This window comes from Miniopterus schreibersii (genome assembly GCF_964146895.1).
Source record: "Miniopterus schreibersii genome assembly, chromosome: 11".
In the NCBI taxonomy this organism is placed as follows: Eukaryota; Metazoa; Chordata; class Mammalia; order Chiroptera; family Miniopteridae; genus Miniopterus; species Miniopterus schreibersii.
Window position 1 is genome coordinate 47,024,580 of NC_138111.1, and position 15,498 is coordinate 47,040,077.

General features: G+C 38.7%; 1 protein-coding gene across 21 annotated transcripts in view; it reads right to left on the reverse strand.

Moving 5' to 3' along the window:
* PTPRD (protein tyrosine phosphatase receptor type D) overlaps positions 1-15,498 on the reverse strand; it is a 1,875,931-nt gene that overhangs the window by 94,699 nt on the left and 1,765,734 nt on the right. For 13 of the 21 annotated variants that reach the window (XM_081152197.1, XM_081152189.1, XM_081152194.1 and 10 more), the window contains 2 exons: positions 8,687-8,728; positions 8,081-8,178 (listed from right to left, as the gene is read on the reverse strand). In XM_081152197.1, coding sequence (XP_081008323.1) covers positions 8,081-8,178; positions 8,687-8,728 — 140 coding nt within the window. The remainder of the gene's footprint in view (positions 1-8,080; positions 8,179-8,686; positions 8,729-15,498) is intronic. The other 8 variants (XM_081152196.1, XM_081152195.1, XM_081152199.1 and 5 more) reach the window with 1 other exon arrangement.

A 15,498-nucleotide genomic window follows, 5' to 3' on the forward strand; every position in this document is an offset into this window, starting at 1 on the left:
CACATTATGAATGCTCGTGGGTTTACAAAACATTTAGCAACCAAGGCCATGTGCGTACAAATGTACTTTGGTGCACATGGTCAAACATACCAAGAGCCTTTTCCTAGGGAAAACAGAACTGTTTTCTTTGTGGTCATTGCTTTGATGACAAATTTTTGCCTCCTATGGAAAAATACAATGTTTACCATTGGGAATCAAAAATGTCTATGGAGGAAAGAAATGCATTCTTAGGATGTCATAGGAAAACCACTGGGTGTTCCCAGGGATAGTCACGCAATGTAAATTGATAAGTATGGCATTTCCACAGAAACTTCTGATATAAATATTGTTCTGGTTGGAGACTTAGGTTTCTGGACTCTATAATCAGGGCATAGTTAGACTCAAACAGTAAAATATTTAGGTCTCTAGAGCACATGAGTTAGGGTACAGAGGTCTTCTAACAACACAAAGGCATACATTTGTGACCCGGTTCAGCCATATACTAGGTATGTCACTTTGAGAAAGTCACTCTTTCCTCAACCTCTTGTTCCTTACCTCTAAGATGAGAGGGTTCAGCTACATGACCTCTGAGGTCTATTCCAGCTCTAAACATTTAAAAATATGATCTAAGCAATGTTTGCAAATGTCTCTGTATGTCTTGGCACTGTCTCAATATATTTCATTATTTGTCAAGGAAATATCTTTTTTATTTACCTATGTCACCAGAGTGTAGTGAAGACCTTAGATTAATAGACAAAGGTGCCACATAGATGCTGTTAGTAAAAGAGAAGAACAGGACACTGATATCTGAAACGTTTCAGATAAGTGGCTTGTTATCACCTGTGCAGGTATGAGAAGTGAGCTGTCAGCACATTTGGATGCTAAATGGTGGCGGACATGTGAGCGCTGAGATCAGAGATCACACAACTCGAGATGGCAGCAAAGATGTTGGGGCTGGGCTTTGTGATGGGAACAAAGTAAGTGCAGTGTCCTTTTGGTGGCCTTCTGTGAACCACAGTTTCCTGCCCCTCTCTGATCACTCCAGAAGAGACTGCTCTGCACAAGAGTTTTACTATATATGTTTAAGATAATAAGACTGAAAGAGCTCATGACAAATCTGAAGCCAGATTTCTGACTAGTCATGTCTGTGTAACTGCCGTGGCAGGATGGACCGTGTCCACAGGGTAATTTGTAAGTCAACCACTAAGGATCTGGAAGAAAATTTGCTCTTGGAACTATGTTTGAAGGGGGAGTCATTTTCTCCACCTAGACCACAAATGTATAAAATCCATAATGTTCCTGAAGGAGAGCACATGATCTAGGAGATTATTTCCATGGGAAACTACCTTGGAAACCAAATTGGGAGCTACTTTCACATCTCTAACTCTGTAGAGTTACCAGGCTACCTTTGTGTCAGGGTCTTGACCAATGGGGATGGAGTGAATACATCAGTCAACAGTGAATTAACACTATTTCTAGAAAATAAGGAACTTACCTGCATAACTGAGAGAGAAGGCTGCTTCCATCTCATTCAGTGCTATTTGTATGCTTAGGTAACCTGAACACATGTGTTCCTAAACTAAGAACTGCTTTATAATTCCAATTCTTCTTCCTCGGCCCCGTTTCTCTCTTTCTTTCCATCATATACATCGATGACAGATTAACTTCCTAAGAAACCACCTTGTATGTATGACCTGTATTCTCATTTTCTCATTCTCTGAAAACACTTTTATCATAGGATGGATCGTATTATAATTTTTCATTGAAATAGCTGTTTGTTTGATGGAAGAGTAAATTACCTGAGGGTAGGCATTGTAGGAGCTTAATAAATACTTTATTAGTTTATTAAGACTACGGGGTACTTTATTAATAACTGAATATAATTACCTCTCTACAAAAATCTTTCTTGGGCTCCTATATAAAAATAGTCTAAATTTCTAGCTACCATTTATTGAGCTCCTTATACATATGTGAATCACACACACACACGGATAAATCATATATGTAAATATATACAAGTCACATGTGACTTGTATATATTTACATATATGATTTATATAAATAATATTCCACATTCCTTAATTCTCATGGCAACACACTTTACAGATGAGAAACTCTCATAGGAATACATAACTGTGCAAGGCTACACCATACAATGTGTTCAAGTGAAAATATAAGTCTGTCTGGGTCCAAATCCCATGTTCTCTCTAACATTATCCCTCCCCCTCCCCCTCCCCCACACTGGTGAGCCTGGCACTGAAAAGCTCGTTAAAATTCTTGACCCTCACTGTCCAAATTCATTTCATCCAACTGCCCACCATCAATAATTCGTTCCAGCATTGCAAGCCTACTTAGCACCTGCCCCACCTCCACATACGCTTTATTAATGAAAGCTACCATCAGGGCATCTTGCTAAAATGCAGACACACACGCAGTAGGCTTGGGATAGTGCCCCAGCCCCAACTTCTGCATTTCCAACAGCCTCCAGGAGGTGCCCGATGCTGGTCTGTAGTTCACACTTTGAATGGGAGCACTCTTTTCTGCATGCCTTTGATCCTTCCCTTGACAAAATGCTCCTCGCCCCTTCTCTTCCTTGTCTCCCCCGGTTCATCATCACACTCTGACCTTTACTAAATCCCAGCAGCACTCCCTGAGGATTTCGGACTAGCTCCTTGTTCTTATTTTTTAATGCCTACTAGACATCCTGGAAGTACATGTTTCCTATAACTTCTATATTCCTCCCAGCACTTAGCATACTGCTTTTCGGTAGTAGTATGGTGGATCATCATTGGTTTGTTCTTTCAGTTCAGAAGCCCCTTTCCATAGTAATTGCCTCTCTCCAACCCAAGGAAGGAGCCAGATCTAGATGGGCGAGCTGTTAGCAGTGACGTCCTACTGTGTGTCTCCACAACAAACGAGTATGTTGGAGTTCAGAGTTTGTTCTCTGGCATTTAGAATTTGACTAGCAAGAGAAATTCTGTCTCTTTTTTGAGGGGGACCTCTATGTAAATAAAAATATGACTTAAAGCCACAGTTTATGCATGTGAGTGAGAGAAATAAGCAGCTGGCCTGTTATAGGAGGAAGAATGAAGCTAGCCCCGAGAAACACAAAGGTGAGAGTTCTAGAGACTGAAAGTATCTAGTCCCAGATAACAGATCTTAAGAAACACTTATACTGTTAGCCTTGGGCTCAATAATAAATACATCATTGTGAATAAATTTATCATAGTAACATTTAAAAAAATATATCTTTATTGATTTCAGAGAGGAGAGAGATAGAAATATCAATGATAAGAGAATCATCATTGATCAGCTGCCTCCTGCACGCCCCTGACTGGGGATGGAGCCCACAACCTGGGCATGTGCCCTGACCGGGAATCAAATCGAGATTTCCTGGGTCCTAGGTCAATGCTCAACCGCTGAGCCACGCCCAGCTGGGCAATCATGGTAATTTATAATTAAAACAAACTCCCTTTTGTCTTTCCTTATGCAAACTATGGACTATAGTTACTACCAATCTAATATAAAGAGGATTTATATATATAATATTAATGACAATACTAACTGTGATGCCTGTCAAATGAATCTCATATTAGTTTACCTGCCATCTCAGGAAATGGTGAAATGAAGATTGGAGGGTGATATTCTGTAATGCATTATCCTAAACCAATGACGGTTCTCAAATTGAAGTCTTCAGAGCACCTACATCAAAGTCGCCTGAAGTGCTGTTTCAAAATGGATATTCCCAGGGAATTCCAAACTGTGTATCTCATGAGGAGTTACTGACCAAAATATATAAAGAACTCATACAACTCAACAGCAAATAACCAAACAATTTGATTTAAAAAATGGGCAAAGGAACTGAGCAGACATTTTTTCCAAAAAAGACACACAAATGACCAACAGTACATGAAAAGATGCTCAACATCACTAATCATCAGGGAAATGTAAATTAAAAGCACAATGAGATAGTGCACCTGTTAGAACGGGTGTCACCCAAAAGACAAGAAATAAGTATCGGCAAGAAGTGGAGAAAAGGGAACCTTAGAGCACTGTTGGTGGGAACATAAATTGGTGCTGCCCCTATGGAAAACATTATGGAGGTTCCTCTAAAAATTAAAAATAGAGCTACCACATGATCTAGTAATCCCACTTTTGAGTTTATAACCAAAGGAAACAACATTACTATATTGAAGAGATACTGTACCCCCAGGTTTACTACAGCATTATTTATAATAGTCAAGCTATGGAAACAACCTAATGTCTATTGATGGATGATAGATAACTTATAGGCATATATGAGTAACTCGTGGACACAGACAAAAGTCTGGAGAAGGCCTGGGGGTGGGGCGGATGCGGGGTGGAGGTGATAGATGGGGGGAAAAAGGAGGGCACCTGTATTACTTTCAACAATAAAGATAAATTTAAAAAATTTTCTATAAAAAAGAAAGTGAAAGAATCTTTAATAATTAAAAATGTAAGTCAAAGTTTAAAATTTTAAATTTAAACATATTTCAAAGGAAGTTGTATAAAAACAAAACGAAAAAACCAAGTATGGTATATATACAATGAAATTATTCAGTCCTAATTCTGCCATTTAAAAACACATGAATGGACCTGAGGGCATTATGCTAAATGAAATAAGCCAGAGAGGGAAGACAAATACTGTATGATCTCACTCATATATGTGCAATTTATAAAAAAACGGAAAAGAAATACCAAAAAATGGGACACATAGAAACAGAAAGCAGATTGGTGTTTGCCAGAAGCTGGGGGTGAGGAGTGAAGGAAATGGGTAAAGGTGGCCAAAAGGTACAAAATTCCAGTTGTAAGATAAATAAGTCCTGGGGTGTAATGTACACTATGATAAATATAGTTAACAATATTGTACTGTATATTTGAAAATTGCTAAGGGAGATCTTAAAAGTTCTCATCACAAGAAAAAAAAACTGTAACTATGTGAGGTGATAGATGTTAATCAAACTTATTATTTTCAAATATATTCATATGGCCAATCATTATGTTATATACCCTAAACTAATACAATGCTGCATGTCAATTATGTTGCAATAAAACTGGGGAAACATAAATAAAATGGATGTTCCTGGTTACCACAGCTGACCTACTGAACAAGCATTTCTGGTACTGAGAACAGAAATCTGAGTTTTAACGAGTCTTCCAGATGTGCCATGGGCATTAGCCAAGACTTTGTTTGGCAAGACCTACACATACTATTCTGAATCAGAATGAAAATGGACCACCTAAAGCACTGACTTTGACAGAAATACCAACTTTAAGGAGGACTTTATTCTCTGCACTCTAGATGTCATCCTCAGATTCTGGCTAAATTCTAGTAGGACTTTCGGTCTCGTATCACAAAATGCAAACCTACAGTATTTGTAAAGACCCTCAAGATGCAGTTATACTAATTTCCCAGGCCCCTTCTTCCAGCTGCCATTGAATCCAATGCCTGGGCCATTTTCCTGACAGTAAAGAAGCCTCTCACATGACCTAATAACACTGTGCTACAATTCCAACCTACTTCCTTCTATTCAGACCTCAGCTTAGTGCCAACAGCTTTCATGCCTTTAACCTTTGTTTCAGTCTTAGGATAACACATTTAGCTTCATGCATCTTGAGCGGTCAGAATCAACATCAATCCACAGTGATTATGACAAAGTAATGAAATGCTTGGAAGTAATGTGACTTGTCTTTCTTTCGTTTTCTTCCTTGAAAATCAGTAAATGTATTCATACTTATTTGGATAATAATATGTAAATTTTTTTCAAAGTGTTTCTCTGTGTCCTAAAATATTATGTAGAGGCCTTTATCCTATTATCACAGATGAATACAACACTTAAATATCTCCATGGCTGTTAAGGCACAGTAAACTCAATTCATGCCCAGGGAGCCTTAATCACAGATCATGGTCACGATAAATGGTAAAGAGTAAGTGTGGGCGATCATGGCAATGGCTACTGGGGGAGTTCTTAACTGGAGCACTGCCAGCATGCAGTTCTCATAACTACTTTCAAGGAGCACTTCTGATCTAATGGCTAAAATGGCTAAATAAGTATCATTACAGTATGTTTACATGTAGCATTTCTGGAAAATTTCCATATTTAAAGGCCAGTTATTGCAGTCAGTGCATACCACTGAGATTGCTTGAGTGATGCAAATATTGTCCGTAGTTTAAAGTTATATTGGTAGAGAGTGAATTAATGGCTTGTTAAGAGGTTAAGCCATCAAATTTTAATTTGTGACCCATTATGTCATTCATAATCATAAGTAAAGTATTAAAGTGGGAATATGAAGAAAATATCACATAGCAAAGCACCAATAAGAATCCTGATCATGACAAAGAGCAGGTTGGAGAGGTGAAAGACGTCTGTTCGGTGAAAACTGACACTTCACTAAGATTTTCACATTGCTCCAGGTGGCATTCCTCATATGCCTTTTTTCCCCTCCCTTAAAACTCAATTTGCAGCCTGAATTCCCAAATCAGAATCTACAGAAACTGTTTTGAAGAATACTGCATTCGGTTAAAAAGAGCCATTATGGCCAAGAAGAAGAACTGGGGAAAAATAAGAAGCAGACCATTTGATAAAATAAGACATTTCACAATCCAAGGTGAGTTTCATAAAATGGAAAATGTTCTCCTGAATGCTTGGAACAGAAGAAAGGAAAATATAATTTAACCAATAAGCAAAAACAAACAAACACAACCAAAGAACAACTAAGCACCCAACAACCCCAAAACAAAACACTCCAAACAACAACAACAAAAGAACAAATCGAAACAAAAAAACGCACACAAAATCCCCTTTGTGTTCTATCAAATCTCTGACAAAGGTGTTGGAGTATTCTAATTGAATAAAAGGCTATCCTGCTCTTGAGGATGGAGGTGCAGGCGGCTACAGATATGTTTTGCTTAGCCAGCACAATAATTTAACATAATCTAAACTGGAAGAGCTGAAGACTTTAGAAAGTTCATGCAAATACCCAGACTGCCACAGACCCCACTAGGTCTCATTCTCTTACATGGAGCTTCTTCATATAGTTAACAACCCTCTTGCCACGTGAGGTTGGGGCTCCTCTTGGAGGTTCTTACCACATGTGATAGGGAAAATTGTTAGAACTGGTAGGGATTGATAGATCACCTAGTCCAACAGCCTCATTTAAGGCTGATATAACAGAAACCAAGAAGGTAACCGAAATGTGTTCTAAGATTCTCACTAAGTAATCAGCAGAAACTGTATGGTAGAATTTGGGCTGCTCAGGCACTCAACCACCTTTGGTTGTTTAACACAACTGCAAGATTATAGTTGTACATTTTAATCTTATGCTAAGTTAAACAAGGCCTAAAAGAATAATGGTTCAGTTATCAATAATTCGTAAGTTGGTTTTAATATGGATCCCTGTTCCTGGGGAATACCAGAAATATCCAGTTTTACAACTTCCTGCTTGACAAATGCCAGGACATCCAAACACACATATATACAAAGGCTTTTCATTCACTTTCATCAAGAATTCACACAGCACTTTTACAGACTCTGAAATTCCCTAATACCATTCAGTTTGCCATTGCTTCAAAACAGGTAACTTTCAGGGAACATGTGACTACTTTAATATCAGACTAGTACTATTTTAGATGGAAGGAAAAAATCATGTAGAGGTACTCAATCATTAGAGTTTTCAGGCCATGCAAAACTAAGAGTTTGGAGGAATCTACTTATTCCCTGCAATCTCTCTTTCTCAGTGAGGATGCTCACCACATATCAGTGTAGTTGGCATCCATGGGGTACACTGGGAAGCTTATTAATTCAGCACATTCTATGGTTGTAAAACCAGAAAACATGAATCAACCTCATTAAGTAACAATGAACAAATGTAAAATATTTAACACCTTTTCAAAGTACAACCCCTGTATTGATCGTATGGACACTTCTAAGTTGGCTATTTATTATAAACTTTTAGGTCAGCTTCTGATTCACATTTAAAAGTTAATACTGAATAAAGTTTTATTCACACTGATAAAATTAATTTTCAAGAATATGGTCAAAAAGAAGAAATTACTGCCAAGTATCAAAGCACGCCTTACCTCATATTCCTGGGAAAACTTCAAGTTGTCGTTGGCTTTCAACCTTTCGATATGATCTGCAAGTTCCAGGATAGGTATTGGAGGATGACTAGCCATACCTATTAAAAAGAAAGAAAGAAAACACATTTGAAAACAAATAAAAGTGATGCTAACTATTCCAAAATATAAAAAATACTATAGTTAGAAATGGCCTGAAAATATGTGAGTAGTAAAGATGTTTTATGTGGAGAAGCAGGCAGATAGTTTGGTTACTCAAAGCAGGACATGCTCTGGAAGAATAAATTTTGTAGCCAAGTGGAAAAGTCACCCAGCACAGTCCCCAAACTAACACTCCTGGTGTAAAAGAAAGCGTTATTGTGCTAGGAATCAATGCGGTTAGCTCGTGGAGAAAACTGACAGTCAGGCTTGATGTCAACTTCTGCTTTGAGTAATGACTATTATGTCATTTCAAACTCCTTCTCCTGCACTGTGTGAAATGGAAATTGTGTGGAATTAAATGGTGTAAAGTGAACTAAGAAAACAGACACTGAGAAGGGCCTAAAAGGGAAAGAGTAGTAGCTTGATAGGAAACATAAAGTGACTTATGCATAATCAAGGAAAACTAACTTGACGAATGAAGGTTACCAGGGTAACCGGAATCATCTGAACCTGCAAAGGAAATGATGGTGTAAATAAAACAAAACAGAACGAATTTGTTTTTTTAAAAAAAATGAAATGTATAGTCTGATACACTTTTTAAAAGGATTAATAAAAATGCAGCAAATTCTAACAGGATTCACTATACAACGTGACTCGATTCAGACCGCTTTCATATTTCACAAATCTGCAGGTGACTGACATTCACATGCAAACATGGACGCAAAGAATGGCATGCAGCACAGCTCATAGATAACCACCGATGACAAAATCAGACATCAAGCTAAGTTTCAAAAATGCTTCCACTAGTAGCAGATTGTAGAGGTTGAGGTTGCAACCTTCCCCTGGACATTTATAACCGGCCACTCTGAGGCTTTGTGGTACTTCACCCACCTCCCGTCATTCAGCCCCCAGCTGAATAATCTACAATCTACAATCTACTCCAGGTGTAAACATCTTTGTCCACTAATGGGAGACGAACCCAGGACAGTGAGCAGATGGTGAAAGAGCAAGGGGGGGAAGGTGGAAAAAGAAAGGAAGCAGTGGCAAGGGGAGCGAGCGGCAGGCGCATCCTAGTCCAGCCAGCCAGCTGAGGGTCTATCAGTTTCATGGATTCCGTTCAAAAGAATCCACTGCTAATTTGGGTGATTCCTGTGTCTTTTTAATGTTTTCTCACTTTTCATGATTTGCATTTCATTTCTTTCAGATTAATATTTTAAGATTAACACGAGAGAGTACTGCGGACTCATGTCTTATAGATACAAATTCCAACTGGCTAGGAAAACTTGAACTAGCATGCCCCCCGGGGAAGCCTCAGAAGCACACAGAGAATGAGAGGGGGGCTCAAACTGGAAGTCATGTTGACATTCCGCTGTCCCTGGGACTCGCTGGAGGGTGTAAGCCTGTGGAATGGTGACTGTTAACTCAACATGACAAAGTGGTTTCTTTATGGGCATTTTAGAAATTATGCCATTATTGAAAGTCGCCCAGCAAGTTCCTTTATCTCAAACACCAAATTATCGATGGTTCTGTTAAGTTAAAGAAAAAGCTATTTTGACTCTTCTAGATCATTATTTTAGCACAGTGCTGTGAATTTTGGTGTTTTAGCATGTTTGGGCTCTGAAAGTCTGCTTCCAGTTAGCTAAAATCTTAATAGAAGACAATAAAAACGAGTAGGTTTGGAAGTAGAGACTATCAGCTGCTGATATAATTATGCATTTGGGCCCAAATGCTGGAGCCCGTTTCTGGAACTTTTCCATATAGACGATAGAATTGAACTAATTTATAATTTACATTGTGTGGAGGGAGCGGGTGGGTGACAGCGATCTGCTAATTAAAGTGATCTTATCCAGATGAGGCGCCCCCGATGGCAAGGATGGAGAGGCGGAGGCACGAGGGAAACGGGAGTGGAATGACGCGGACATCCATTACAGTGCTTTAACAGAGAAAATAACAGAGACAAAGATGTTTAGACCTTTTCGAGCGAATCGTGGGAGAGAGTTATTATCATATATGGACTGAGTGGTGGTTTGGCTAGAGAGGGAAGACACAGAGCCAATCAGGGAGGCGTAGGGGACTGAATTACTGCTCAAAGCTGCAAAAGGAAAGCCAGTTGGAGACGGGAAAAGGGTTAGTATAACAGCAGTAGAAGGCCGGAATCATCACCCAAAGCCGCGACCAACACATCTACTCCGGCTGCGAGCGCTGCTTCGGAAGCTGCTCGCAGAGACATCCAAACACACCTGCGCCCGCTGCTTACAGTCTAACCAGGTCACGCACGCCACGCTCAGAGGCCACAGCGCTCAAAACCATTTATCCACAAGGCTCGCGGGTACGCATCGCTTAGGCTGAAGCTCTAGAACAAGTAAAACTGGCAGATCGGATGTTTCACAGCAGAGGAAGGGCTTTGGGAATCCAGCGGTACAGGAGGAATCCTAGGCTAGACTACTGGGCATGAGCTCCAGTTCTGGTCCTGCCACCTACTAGCAGTGACACTGTGCTTGTGGTGAAGCACCTCGATCTTCTGATCTGTAAAGTACAAGGGCAGAGCTACACGAGTCCTGGAGTCACTTCCTCCTCTGTCACTCTCATTCCTACCCCGTGAAACCGGATCTGGGGACATGTGGAACAAGGGGAGGGGACTCTGGGCTGCAGCTCACATACTAAGGGTTTTCTAAACGTTACAGCACCGTTTCCTTGAGGGGCGGTGAACGTTTACTTTTTACAAAGTTGAAAACTATTATGCAGTTTAACTTTCTGCTTTTTGGATTATTTAAGTTTACCACCATTTTCTTTAGCTAATGAAAGCATGTATTTTTATGCATATGTATCAACATGAAAATTACGCTAAAGAATAAACCTGAGATGAAAGTCCTCTAACAAGAAACTCTTCAGCTCATATCAGAAAATAATCACTAAAGATCTACTTTTTGCAATATGCTGTTACATTACCCCCGCCCCCAAACTTCTCCATTGTCCAATGTTGAAAAAATTTTATATGATAAAATCAAGCATGCTAGATTCTGAATGAAAAACTAGACACGCTAAGAAAACTGTGAAGTTGACCTCACTGTGGTACCTTGTCAATCTTTTGTCTGGCAACCTGGCCGCTGTTCAGTCTACAAACTAAAGTTTTTACTAGGCCAGTGTTTTCACATTAGCATCATTTGAGGTGTTTTAAAATTCCTTCTTTCCAGACCAATTAAGTCAGAATCTCTAAGTGTGGAAGGAAGGCATTGATATTTTTCAGGTTCCCAGAAATGGCTTAGTCCTAGGGGAATTCTAGACAAGGACCTATAACTCCATTTATTTAACTTTCATTCAAAAATCACATCAGCGTTTATGAGAATGGGATCGGCTTTCTTCTGGTGCTGCGCTTGAATCTGCTCTAGCCCTTTAGCTGTCATTAGCGGCGAAGGGCTTGCAGAGGAGCTCACAATTGATGAGGACTTGCCAGGGTCATGACTTCATCAGTTTGAAGCTACAATGCACAGCATAAATGCGTTTTAAAGGCACTTGTTGAATCTGAGCAGAGTTTTCATTGTGAAGCTCTGATATCCACAATATCCACTGTTAACATGAAAAATGACAGATGTAGTCATGGAAATCTGCCCGAGGTTGGGGGAAAAACACGACAGCTACTTCTAATAGGGTGCATATTCGTGAGAATAATGTGACGGTGGCTTCCTTACAAGCAGTGAAACTTTAAAATCATAGCATTTTAAGCAAAGAGGTACCTTAGAGCTTACTTAGTTCAGCCTTTTTATTTTATGAAGTTAAGAGGACTGTGAAGCCCAGAAAAGTTAAATGACTTGTGTATGTTAGCCCGGCTAGTACATAACAAAGTCTTAAGTAGCTTGGCATCTTTCTACTGTACTATTTCTAGAATGGCAACTACAATCTTCTAAAGCAGGGGGCAAAGTTTCCAGTGGCTGACAGGGCCAGGTTGGCAAGGTGCATCACTGAAGACGTCCAGGTATTGCATAGTCAACACTTTCACAAAGAAATGCATGCATCCCCATTTCCTTCCAATAGGCAGCCTTCTAGGGCTGTCTTTCATTGCCCTATTTTCAGTGAGGGCTCTAGAGAGAGAAAAAAATGTTTATTATATAAAAGTAACAATAAGCATGCGATGAAATGGCCACCACATTCAGTCTCAAGGTCAGGGTCATCCTTAGGGGTGATGGAGACTGCGGAGACCTTCCAGGAAGGTGAAACTATTCAGCTCCAGCAGGTATTTCCCAAGTGGTACTGCAGTGCCAAGAGGCAGAGACTTTTCAGATTTTTAAAAGCAAATGAAAACCTAGACTGTTCTATGCCGTTTCCTTAGTTTTCACTGTTGACTCAGAATTTTGGTGAAACCCCATGGGCCTCAAAGACAAGACCTTTGCCAGCCACATCTGGCTAACTAGACTGTGACTTCTGTTAGAAAGGAACAAAATGTTCCTTTTGTGTTAATTAAAATCAAAGAAGGTGGAGAGTGATAGACTGCATGCTTGTGTCCACAAGGCAATGGGCTACCTAACAAGCACTGGGTAGGGGAAAGGACAACGATACTTCTCACATGAGTCACCCTCTGACCTGTGGGTTCATCTATTTTCCCCTCCTCTCCCCATCATTTTACTAATTAGAAAAATGAAGCTCAGAGGGATAAAAGGACTTGACCAAGGAAGATCATCATTATCAGAAAAACTATGGTTCCATGGGGATCTGATGCCAGACCTGTCCGTTCTCATTTAGAGCACTTCTCACTATGCCAGGCTTGCTTGTGAATAATTTAACACGCTGGGGGATGGTAATGTGCACAAAAATATGGGCCCGAGAGGCTGGGCTATCTACACAGTAATCCAGAGATCACAAACCATCCTGAGCTTCAGAAAACGTGTCAATAATGTAATAGCTTCATTTCAGAAGGTCTCTTGGGGGCAGGGGAGAGGTAAAGGGCACTTATACACACACCTGTATTTTCCAGTTACTTCTCAGCAAATTATTGTGAGCTTCCATGAAAACATGAACTCGAGGTATGCAAAGTGTTAAACACTCTAGTGTTATTTTGCAGAAGATTTTTCTTAAATCCCTAACTTACAATGTTTTTGCTTTTAAAATGTTGTTATATTATATTACTAAGTTGGTTATCTAATCAACAGTATGGGTCCAATGACTTTTTTAATCTAGAAAGAAATGTTTGCCAAATACTTACTTTATATCCTCAGTAAATGTCAACAGGTACTTTATCACAACTATTTTGCTAAATAGAGTTGCTGAGGTCAGTAATGCTGGTGGAACATCTTTAGGTGATTTTTTTCTGTTACTATATAGGTGTAAGGACTCAGGAAGACTCTCTCTACAGTTTCCTTCCCAACAGAGTGTGATGAAGGCTGAACAGTTTGTAGACATGGAACAGGAAGAAACAACTTTGTTCATCAAATTTGTAACTGTAGTCCTGTCAAATTGCACTTAATTGAATTAACAATCATAGAGAGAAACTTAGTTTGTAAAATATTTGTCAGACTTTTACATAATGTATGCACTATTTAAAATAATGAATGAAATACAAATAGTCTACGTTTACTATCTGTCTCACAAGTGAATGATGAATGAAATACAAAAGAGAATGTTGATTTTTAAGGTATTATTGCTTCTTGGTAAAAACATAATGACAATTTGACTTGATCTAACTAGGATCATCATTAAGGGAAAGATACACCAAGAGTGATTTTTCAGATAAGTAATGGTGGCATAATTAAAACTCAGTTTTATGTAGGACTTCTCAAAGTGCAGAATTGGAATAAACCATGTTTCTATCAGAAATTTACCATTTAAATTCTATGAATCAGGTTTTTGGAAATGTAAAATATAAAGTGTACATAGGGTGTTCTTAACCCAGGTTATATACCTAAGTTTCTTACAGTACAAAATAAAATATGAATATAAGAAAGTATACATCAAAATGGACCTTGTTAGCATTGATCCAATTAAAAGTACTAATGGATCAAAAGGCATGTAAGAGCTTTCAAAGCCCACCCAGTTGCTGTGCAGACATTTCTGCTGCTGATTCTGCTATTTCTATGCTAACTTCTTATGAGTTTGTTTTTGTTTTTCACAGCCCATCAATCACCTACCATCCATGTATGCTTTAGGGCAAAACATATTAAGGTCATTTTATGAAATAAAAATGAGGCCTTTATTGTTGTAACATCTGATCATCAATTTTTAAATCTCTTTTTCTAAAACATGCAAGTACAAACACTAGAATTTTGTTTTTGTTTAAAAATTTTTCCGGAGGAGGGGGAGAGGTATGTAAGTAGGGGGTGCAGAGACTGAAAGAAAGACTTTTTTGGTGAAAAAAATTCTGATGGAAACTGACAAATCAACCAAAGGTGTCTGGTGTGTGTGTGTGTGTGTGTGTGTGTGTGTGTGTATTTTGCAGGCACAAAGAGAGGGGGTGACTAGCAAATCATATGATGCTATTAGTTACATGCTCCTGTATACCCTTTTTATACTAGAAATAAAGCTTACTTCTCTGAGATGCTAAACTTTTAAATTTGCTTCACTAGAAATAAGTAAAAATATGAACACATATTAGCAATTTCTCTGATTTTCTTATACATCATCTTTTGACAATACTATATTTATTACAGTCATTTTGTCTAATTCTAGAGGTTACAGCACATAGGGGCTATGCTGTAAGTAAAAGCTTTTCACAACATTTCAAAAAAATCTGTAATTGGCAGTCTCTATCAAAATGGTAAATGTGCCTACCCTACGGCCCTGCAATCACACTTCCAGGTGTCTGACATTCAGAAATAGCAACAAAGACGTGAAAAGAGAGGCTCAGTACTGCTCATTACGGTATTATTTGTAAGAGCAAAGCACGGGAAATAACTTAACCTCCACTAATAAGGAAGAAGTCCATACTTTTGTGGCGTCTGTAGGGCAGAATATCATCAGTTGTTACAAAGGAGATAAAACTTAATACACTATCTTGCAAAAAAGTCTATTTTTATATAGTTAAATGTTAAAACAGGAAACTGTATGGAAATGTACCTATCTATATCTGTAGACACCTGCTATATATTTTATCATCTAAAGAACTGTCTATACATATAAAAAGTCTGGAAGGATATGCACGGAGCTGCATATGGTAGATCTTTCTTGAGGGTAAAATTGGAGTAGCTATAGGAAATCTTCTACTTTTTATTTTAAATATATAGAATAAAAAATAAAAAATGGTGGAATTGAGAGCAATTTTTAAAGTGCTTTTTTTTTTGACTTTTCAACTA